Source organism: Labrus mixtus, chromosome 10, assembly GCF_963584025.1.
Source record: "Labrus mixtus chromosome 10, fLabMix1.1, whole genome shotgun sequence".
Lineage (NCBI taxonomy): Eukaryota > Metazoa > Chordata > Actinopteri > Labriformes > Labridae > Labrus > Labrus mixtus.
Window position 1 is genome coordinate 4,174,154 of NC_083621.1, and position 10,810 is coordinate 4,184,963.

Sequence of the window (10,810 nt, forward strand, 5' to 3'; positions counted from 1 at the left end):
AACTGAATACATTCAGAAGGGTGATATTTTGATTCTTAATGTTATAAGTGTCACATTGAATGAAAGCCATGTGCCAAAATAGTCAGCTGATTTCAGACTCTGCTGCCACCCGGTGGTAAAACAACACAAAGGAATTCATCTCCAATCTACTGATCTAAAGAGCTCGTTTGTTTGACATCAGGCTCCGCCATGCAGCGAGACACTGAGGCGGTGGATGTCTTTATATGAGTCAACAAATGTCTAATAGTGTCCCATTGTTTATTAATAAGTGACAGCTGCACTGCAATTCAAGTCCGGGATCAGCAGTCCATGTGTAATTAATGAGAGCTGCGGTGCTGTCGACATGTCGGCTTTAATAATTCAGCAGCAGTATTGTATTTTCTAAGTTGCATTTAAGACGTGCTGCGAGCTCCAAAAACAACAGTTAGCATCGTCTGAAAACACAGAGGAACAAGACAGAAGCAGAGCAGTTCAAATGAGGAAAAATGAAAATGAGACTTTTTAAAATGAGCATGATTTTAATTATTTCACACAAAGCAAAACATTTAAATATTCTTCACATCAACATAAAGCCAAACTGCACTCATCACCGGGGACTACAGATGGAGTCTAGCTAATCAGCTTAATCTGCTGCAGTGCATCTCCTCTCATTAATAGAGATATATATTTTGTTCCCGCTCCCTGACAAACTAAACAATAAACTAAACAGTGAGCTTTTTTTTCTGTCTGCTTTTTTTGCGCCTATTATAATAAGTCAAAGTGACAGGTGAGTATTTCACACTAATTCAATCAATAGCAAGTGAAAGTTGGAAAGAATCAGCAACTCTGGATCGATGACCTCGTGTCGAGTGATGCTTTGTCTCGCGGCAACACCGAGGGCTCATCGTTCACTCGTCCCGCTGCTGAACACATCATCAAAAACATTAATCGTTCCCACCGCAGAGGTAGAGCAGAGCCTTCTGGTAGTCTCCACCTGTGTCCTCCTGCAAAAAAACAACAAACAAGGTTCAATCATTTGATTAATGAAACAGTCAGAGGGTTCCTTTTCACTTTCTGAATGGATTCAGAGATAAATATATTATTTTTTCTACATTAGGTTTAAATGGAGTGGGCGTAGGAGGTTTGCTTTTTGTCTCTTTCCTTAAACGTTCAAAACGTCCTACTTTGTGTTTGGTTTTTTTTCCAATGACGCTTATATGTCACGCTGTCACTTCTCATGCTTAATGTGGGCGGTTGTATAGCGGTGGGTGGACCGGCTGCTCCGCCTCTCCACATGGCGTGTTGAGAGTTTGTCCTTGAGCGAGACAATGAAACCCCTAAACTGCTCGTATTGTCACCGTCGCTCTCAACAAAAATTGTCAACGTGCCAAATGAATGTAACGTAGTCATGAATCTCAACGCTCTCAGCCGACACCCACAGACTCCAAAAACAAAAAACAAAAGCAATGAGCCCATGCATGCTGGAGTCATAAAACTGCATATGATGGATTGAATGACGACAGAAAAAAAGATAAAAAGATGATAAATTAAGATTTACAGAAGCCCTAAGAGGACATACTGTACATCAATACAATTTATTTTACTCTGATTTTCTGAGATATAATGTACATTTTGGATATTATCTCGGGATCTCAACTGCTGTATCCTGTGATCTTTGCTGGTTTTCATGTGATGACAAGTTTATTTTAGTCGTTCTCTCAAGATCCCGAGAAACTAACGCAACATATTTATGTTATTATCCAGAGATATAGCGATATGAGTAAGTTGAAATCTTGGTGGAAACCTCTGAAATTACTCTGAGAAAAGCTAAATGTACACATACGTCCGGTTAGGGCCTGGTACTGCCTAAGTGTATGTAGTCATTACTTTTTAATTACAGAGAAACTTCAGTTTTTGACGTTTTATCAGCGGCATCCTGCAGCATGGAAGCACAAAAACAACTCAGCAAAAAACGTACTTCACCAATACTGCATTGACAAAAATGAAAAAAAGTCTCATTATACTGGGTTTATTATAATGACCTGGAATACAGCGCTGTCACTAAGCCTTACTTTAATTTTTGCCCGTCGGCCAATATCACTCGGGTAACTCAGCCTGTGGCAAAAAAAAAACCTTTTTTTTCCCAAAACACCATCATTAAAAAAAGAAACTAAAACTGTCAACAGGACAGCTCCAGATACACGGTCAACTATGACTCAATATTTTTGATCCATGATTGTTATTTTTAAGCTTACCATATGATCAGACATTAAGGAAACATGCTGTGTTGAAGTGCTGGCTTCTCTGACAACAATGCAGCAGCCAGTATGTCCTCCTTCTATCTTTAGATTCTGCTCCTGAATGCTCTGGATTTGTTTGGACCAGAGAAGGTAGGCGCTTTTAAGGCGACCCCCCCCCCCCCACACACACACAGCCAGGCAAACGGCAAACCAACAGGTGTTGCAGCGATGGAAGCGGGCAAGAGAAGTGGTTCAGATAGAAGTGATTGTACCCGACCTAAAAAACCTCGGCAATTTTCAAATAAACTCCACGAGCAGAAACGTGCTCAAACAAGGATCAATATTCTTTTATTTTAAACTTTCTTTGAATCAAGAACAGAATTTATAAAGATTGCACGGTTGTTTGTGTGAAGAAATTCAGTTAAAATATGTGTTAAATTTGTAAATTAAATCAAACTAATTAGCCATTATCAACCATAACAGGGCTGTGGTGCTCTGACATCTAAACGGTATTCAGACAGAAGTCAGAATATAAGTTACAACTGTGATTGACAAGTCAAAAATATCAGCTTTGAAACAGTTATAAAACCTCCCAAAATATTGTCGCTGGGATAAATACATTCTAATGAAAAATGTGGGTTTAAAAATCTCAGTAATCAAATATGAATAAGCTGTAAGGAAAACTATATATTATTCCTTTCTATAGTCGACTGCATTCATTAACGTTATTTCATAATATCTTTTTTAATGTCGGCCATTGGGCGGTTCCATCGGAGGGCGGCAATAACTCAGCCTGAACATCTGGCCTCAGGAGAATAGATTAATTCACTTCTGCTCCTGTGAAAGGCATGGGAAGCAGTCTCATCAAGCTGAACAAGGCATCTAAAGTAAATTAGTAATCTCCTCTCCATCACTGCGCTGACATGAATGGAGCATCAGCATCGTATAGCCAATGTACACCCAGCTGGTGCTTAGGAGCATGCAGAGGCAGAGATGAGTTTGTTTACAACATCAAGCGGATAAATATGAGGAGGATTTAAACTTTTTTGTCTTCTGAGGGATCGAGTCATAGAGAAACAGAAACAGTAATAAGAGGTAATGGAGCGTTGTATACCTGGATAGTGGAGTAAAGAGACGCTCCATACATCTTCTTGAAGCTGGCTCTGATGTCCAACATGTCCGCCTCGCTCCTCGACACCATTATCCTCATCAGGGTTTCATCATCAGTTCCAGCGCGCTAAACACAAAAAACATCTTCCCGTTAACAGCTGAAGTTAACAGTCTTTTAAATTGCTTCTTCATCCAGGCTGAACACACATTACACACCGAGTGAGAGGAAAACGTGTACTCCAAATTTGCAACATGCTGCGTTTCACACATAGCTGTTTATTAAAAACAGCATCCAGATTTAGCTTCTTGTTGCATTTTTGGAGTTCAAATGCACGTCATGCTCTTTTTTATTATTCTTGACAGATTGTGGACTCGTTTCTTTATCGTATGGAAATGAATGATACGGTGTGACTTTTGAAACCTGCTTGCTGTGTTTCCAGTCTCTATGCTAAGCTACATCAACAGTCTCACATTAACCACGCCCACATGACACGGTGAGGCTTAAACACATTTTAAAATCTACTGATCAATTTCATAACACATTTATAGAAATGTACATTTTTCAAAATAGAATATATGGCCGGAATAATTCATCCACAAATGTAAAACACTGATTGTAAAATATTTTTTGTGATATTTCAGATTATTTAAAGATGAAAAATCGCTAGTAAACTTACTAATTAAAGGAGCTATATGTAAAACATCTACTGAATTATTCATAAAGAATTATTAGTTAATCATCTACTAAATTATTCATCTAACTTTAGATTCTGGTCCTGAATGCTCTGGATTTGTTTGGACCAGAGAAGGTAGACGGTTTTAAGGCACCTCCACCACACGGCCGTTTTGGACGCCCCTCGGTTTGTCAGATATGAGAGCAGTTATCAGGTCAACAGGTGTTGCAGCGATGGAAGCGGGCAAGAGAAGTGGTTCAGATAGAAGTGATTGTACCCGACCTAAAAAGCCTCTGCATGTTTCTAATAAGCTCCACGAGCAGAAACGTGCTCAAACTAGGATCAATATTGGAGATGCTTTTGAAAAATGGAGAGAGGTTAGAACACAGAAAGGTTTACAGACCCATGCAGAGCTGGATAAACACTGAAGCTTCAGAGTCCACCACATGGCAACCTGCATCTACATAGACTTTAGGGTGGAGGGGGCGGGGATGTCAGCTCTACTCAATGTTTTGAATTTTGACTGCTGTACCCATTTTAAACACTAGGTGTCAGAGTTACATATTGCTCCTTTAACAAGTTGAATCTTAGAGTTTTCAGTTACCACAAAGAACAAAGTTTTTGATTCACTCAGGCTACAGCGGGGCGGCAGACAACAAGGTTTTAACTTCAATTAAACATGTTCCTCTGTTTGAAACTCTTTTTTTCTCGATGCTTGAGGTTTGTTTTTGGATAAGACCAGACAAAAACACCCTGAAGCAATAAAGGAAAAACAACATCACACAAGTTGAGATAGAGAGACCTCCAGGGAGATACTGCGGCACACTGACACCTACCCTCATTGATTTATACAGGCCTTCAACAAAAAACGCTGGTACACTCCTGGTACATTTCACTGTGGAGGAATAAAAACACGAGGCTCTGTCAGGTTTACACGTAGACCTGCAACCCTGTCAAGGTAATCTGACATTGTGTTGGCATTAATTTCTTCTGTCAAGACTTGCCCCCCCCCCCTTTGTTTCATTCTTACAGGCACATCAAAAACAAAACCCGAGAGATTATTAAGAATCAAGTACTGTTCCTGACAAATCACAGGTCTTACCAACAGCTAGCAGTAAGTTCTCCAGATTCCCTGTGGTCTCTCCTTCAATGCTGTCCTCGATATCAGAGCCCGAGATTTTCTTGTACGCATCAAACACTGCAGAGAACAACAAAAACACTTTTTATTTTTAAGAGGATGTTAAATGATTTGGTGGCAGACACATCTGGCTGCAGATGTTCTGATGGATTTATTTATGATTGAAGTCGACTTTGCTTGTTATTTGATTTCACATTTTGAAGTCTGTTTAAAAAAAAAAACACAACCTGGTGAAAATCTGTGCCTTCTACTTGTTTTTGAACCTTTTCTTGTTTGGACTTTTCCGTGTAAGATAAAAAAAAATAACTTTCCTAGCTAGCACACTAGCTACTGCCACCTAAGTCTTAGAAGTTTATGTTAGCATTCAACCCATCTTTGCTTGGTAGTTTAGTTTAGTTTATCTGCACATTGTTGATAGAAAAGTCAAACAGGCACAAGCAAATTCAAATAAATCACATGTGCAGGTGAGGCAGAAACCCTGAGGGCTTATCTCAAAACTTCACCTTAAGGGTGCGGTCACACTGGCCATCTGTACCGTGCTGTACTCAAGCACGAGTACAGATTTGTCCTTTATTACCGCTGTCGCACAGGAAGTGACTATTGCAATTCAACCAATCAACGGACTGCAGCGTAGCTCCAGCCTTTAGGTACATATTAGTACGCTAGGCTAGCCGACAGAAAGGTAGCAAAAATGTAGAACAGTACAGAGCGGTTATTTTGGTACCATTCCAAACTTTTGACAACAAATATGCACTTTACCAAACCGAACCGAACTGAACTGAACCAGATCGCTGTGTGGAATGGGGGCTTTAGTTATGGTAAGAACACCTGTTGATTCATTCTTTCATATGTAGCTCAGTCTTGCTTGTAATAACGTTTCTTAACATTCAGCTTCATCACTCGTTGACTCACCTGTATTTTGGCCTTTGAGTCCATCTCCTTTAATATTTCAGTGAGGTGCTCGTCCAGTTGGGTACTTTTTCTTTTTTCATTTACTAAACGCAGGTGTTGCCATTTTCCCCCTCTGACCTCTCTAACCAGAGAGCAACTTTTTTCGCCTTGAGGACTGCCGCTGAGCTTTCTGATTGTTGTTGTTTATCACTCCTACAAACTCTGACTCTCTCTCTACTTTCTGTCACGCTCTCACCTCGTGGGTTAAAGTGATGTTTTGTTTGGACAAGTTTTAGTCTCTCTTGCACATTTCAACCTGACCTCTCTTTTAAGGGTGATACATTTTCTTACTTCTCCTGGGACGTATATAGAACTGAATGTGTTATGCCAGAAAGAAAAAGTAGGGCTATGCAGCAGATATTAGTTACACATAGGAAGCATCTTCACACTGCATAAGGCCTGAATTGTTTGATCAGTTTTTATAACCTGCTTACTTCTGGTCCCTTATCTGAAGACGAATAGAAACTCAGATTCAATCAGATATAATAAAAACAGTCCAAGGCAAATTTGCCACTGGGAAAATAAAGTTCATAGTATCTTATCTTATGAATGCTGTCTCTGGCTTTTTGAGTATTTGTCAGTAACTGACCTTTGATATTCTGAATGCATTAGCTCACACAAAGCAAAGCATGAATGGAAAACGTCGGTGAGTCGTCTCTCTCTCTTATTCAGCGGTCATACATCACAATATTTAAATTTGCTGGCACACACTCAAACTCACTCGGACCAACCTTCCCTGAGATGCTCTGCGCTCCTGTTGCCAAGGATTGTGATGAATTTTTCCTCGTCCGTGCCAAACTTTCCCTCCCCAGCGGCGTACAAGTCCTGTGGTGGCAGATTGTACATTCACACACGGAGTAACTTTGTGTGTGGACGTGATTTATTGGAGCTCTCAGTAAGAGAAATAATGAAAGGAGGCGGATGTAGGACCTTGTTCAGTGTCTAAACTACAAAGACAAGTTTGTTTTTCTGTTTGATTTAAAAAAATCTGTATTTCAGGTCCTTTATTTGAAATATTGCACAATCATTACCTGAGACTGTTACTGTGATTTGTGTTTGACGTCAGGAGAGACAGTTTATTATCTTTGGATCCCAATTCACAATTCAATATCCATCAATAAAAAATGTTTTATAGGAAACAAGATGATCCACTCTCAAAGGTTTGCGTTCTTAAATTAATTAATCTGTCGACTCTTCTCCGGCTTTGCCCTTTAGCCTATCTCTACAAATACAATCACTGAATATGTTGACATTTTAAAAATGATATTAAAACTAGTTTAAATGTTATCTGTTTTATTCACCTGTGTGCAGGATTTTTCTTTGGTTTGGATTTTTGAATCCAAAGAAAGTTGTTTTGTCAGAGGGGAACATTAAACCAAGGTGAAAAATAGACAAAGATGATCGCTTTAAAAAATAAATATATATATTATGCCAAATAATAGCGCACATAATTAAATACCATGATTTATATTTGTTTCAGTATTTAATACTAGATTGTGAGTCCTGTTGTTGAGTCAAATACTGTGTATGTGTTATTAGGGGGGCTCTTCCTTTAGGAGGGGTGGCCACAGAGGGGACCAATGTCAGTGTTACAGGGGCACTGGCCCCTGTTGGCCCCTGCCTAGAACCGCCCATTCTGGGAACGCTGTGGGTAGACGTATGAAACTGCCACAGAAAGAAAGGTACACTGAGACTAAGGTGGATATTTTTGGCATTTTTAAAAAGATGATTTTGAGAATTTAGCATGTGTGGACATGATTCTTTTTTGAAACGTGGACTAGGCCTAAATAGACACCGGGGTAATCAGACACAGGTGAGACTAACGACTCAGGTAAAGACAACCAGGGCGATCAGAACTGGAGGGAAGAAACACTAGACATGCAACACAAGAGAAATAATCTACAAGATTAAACAGGAAGTACTGCAAAATAAACTCAGGATTATTGACAGTATTAACAGTCTCTGTTTTTGAATGTCTTTAGCCTCTCGTGTTATAAATTACTGCATTAATAGCCTATATATATTTATACTTGTTTTCTGAGAATAGGAAAGAGCCTGAGAAACAATAATTTAATTAATTATGACTATTACAAACTAACATTATGTACATGTGAGGATGGGTTAATGTTTTTGTATTTCCTCTTTTCATTTTGAACATCTACAGTATGTCTAATTAAAATCTTCAGTTCAGGATAATCCCCTTTTTGATGGTTTGACATTTTATCTGGGGATCATTTTAGGTTACTCCTTGGCTAAGAACAGTTGGCAACTATTTGAGACTCCAGAAGGGGACTGCTCCCTGCCAAGAAATGGTCCATACTTCATGTTTGTGTTTTGCAGATTTAGTTCAGACTCATCACTCTTGTGGTGCAACCAGGGAGCAATAAGTGTCAAAGAGCAACATCTTCTTTGTGATGTAGAGTTTTACATGTCCAGGAGATTGCTTATGAATATAAATGTATTCTCTTGAATTTTGAATTGTCTGATATTTATAGAAAAGATGTTTAAAGCCACAGGGTTTTGTCATGTTCTTGTTTCTTACCTTAGCATCTTTCTCGATCTTTGCCTCGTCCACTCCCTCCTCCCTGCTCCCCTTCTCAGACGCACAGGTGGAAGGTCGGAGAGATAGGTTGACAAACAGAGAGAGAAAAAGCATGTGTGGATGGAAACACAATGAGCCCGGTCCGCCCAGGTAAACCCTGAAGATCACATTACCCCCCGAGGGTCCCGGAACCGTGCAGATAATATTTCTGCTGTAAACCTACTGTAGTGGATTGTGCTTCCCCTTCCTCTCTCCAACACCTCATGACTTGGTAATGGCATCACCAGAGGCTCTCATTATCAGGTAAGGAAACACAAGCACCCCCCCGTCCTACCTGCAGGAGGATCACCAGTAGTTTCTGAAAGTGCCCCGAGGTGTCACCGGAGATATCTTTCTCAAGCTTGCCGCCAAACTCTGGGTGGAAAGAGGAGAAGAGGGACAGAAGATTGCTTACATTTCCAGCTCGGAAAAATCTCTAATGGTTGCCATCGACCCTCCCGAGAGGCCCTCCGTCCTGCAGGAGGATCTCAGACAGCAAAAGATTTGATTAGTGGGCTGAAGGACAGATTGGCCTTCTCTTTCTCCCCAGATCACATAAACTGTCCTCTTCGCTTTTGGCCCCTTGGTGAATGTGTTTTCACATATTTTCCACCAAGGTTTGTTGCAATTTGAACTCTTTGAACTGGTTTGTTATAAACGTTCTTGCCGTGATGCATTCAAGTGTTCAGAAGGATTAGGGTGATTCAGAAGGGTGAACTGTGCACTTGGGAAAGAAGGTCCCTAAGTTTTATATTCACTGGAATAAATAGCAAGATAGAATTTTACATTATTTTAAAACATAATAAAAAAGATGATCAAGCATTGCTCCCATTATAGTTCCTTTTGTTTTTTTCTGTCCCACAAAATAAAACCAATTAATTTCCCCGGAGTGCACGAGGTTTCCACTCAAAGATATCTAAAGTGTCTCAAAAGAATTCCTCTATGATGGTGACGGTGAGAATTGTTTAGCCAATTAAAAAATCCCATAGGGCGAATTCTAGTTAGACCCCATGGCGATGCTACTTCCTGGTTGGCCTACAAAAATACAACATATGGTTTGTTCTCTATAGTATTTGTGTGATACTGTTCATATGATACCCTGAGATTCTTGACAAACCCCAGTCTGAATGCTAACATGGCTCAATACTTTCAGTGTCACTGGTGTATTCATGTGGTGTCGGACACATCGGGAAATACGAGTTTCCGAGTTGTAAATAGCACATGAACACCTGCTCATGTCGGAACAACAACTTTGAAACTCAGATCAGAATTAGGTGGCCGACTCCACGACTTGACGTCAGAATCGTAATCACCTGGGGGGCAAAATATGTTTTGTTAATTTCTGTATCGCACATCAGCTTTTTGCTCAAATATAACTTTTAACAGTTACATTTCACTGATCTTCTTCTTCGTAGCATCAACACCTTTTTGTGCTGTTGTTACAACATTCAGACTTTCCAAACTCAAATCACTTGAACACACTGAAGTTGGAAGAACGACTTCCCAACTCGGGAACTTGGACAGCACATGAATGCATCTTAATACCGGCAAAACCAAATGCAGTTTTATCAGTTTCAGCTTCTCTTTTGTGCTTAGACAAAGTAAGGATTTCAAGGTTGTAGATCAACATGGTATGATACGGTACGGTACAGTACGATATGGTACAATACGATACATGTGGATTGTTGTTTATATCTATTTATCAAGCTATGGATGCAGTTAAGTAAGGAATGTCTCAAAGGAGACAGTGAAGTGTATCGAGTTGTTTTGCATTTTATCGCATCGTATCATGTTTTAGGTCACTTCTGGCTCAGAAAAGTCACATGCTGGAAGCCAAAACCCTGATGTCACAAAGCTTAAGTCCAAATACAAAAAAAGGTTCTAACACACATGGCTTGTTTCCAACTTTCATGAACAGACAACAAGACTGAAACAGCATGTTAGCATAGCATTTAGCTCAGGACACTTCTGTGACACATGTAGCAGCTGCAGGTTTTTGTAATCTTCTTCTTGTTGTATAAATGAACAAAAGTTTTGGGACTAGTAGACTAAATTAAAAACGTTGTTTGAGTCGGTTTACAGTCGTATTATTCCATCTAACACCATAAAGAAGCATCAGAATATCAAATCAATACAT

At 39.7% G+C, this 10,810-nt stretch overlaps 1 protein-coding gene across 1 annotated transcript in view; it reads right to left on the reverse strand.

Annotated features, from left to right (window-relative positions):
* Nucleotides 1-740: 740 nt before the first annotated feature.
* The window catches only part of anxa5a (annexin A5a), a 23,046-nt gene continuing 12,976 nt past the window's right edge, over nucleotides 741-10,810 (reverse strand). The window contains exons 6-12 of the mRNA XM_061047648.1: nucleotides 8,969-9,048; nucleotides 8,635-8,685; nucleotides 6,824-6,917; nucleotides 5,106-5,201; nucleotides 4,840-4,898; nucleotides 3,334-3,456; nucleotides 741-983 (exon numbers count right to left, since the gene is read on the reverse strand). Coding sequence (XP_060903631.1) covers nucleotides 924-983; nucleotides 3,334-3,456; nucleotides 4,840-4,898; nucleotides 5,106-5,201; nucleotides 6,824-6,917; nucleotides 8,635-8,685; nucleotides 8,969-9,048 — 563 coding nt within the window. The 3' untranslated portion in view covers nucleotides 741-923. The remainder of the gene's footprint in view (nucleotides 984-3,333; nucleotides 3,457-4,839; nucleotides 4,899-5,105; nucleotides 5,202-6,823; nucleotides 6,918-8,634; nucleotides 8,686-8,968; nucleotides 9,049-10,810) is intronic.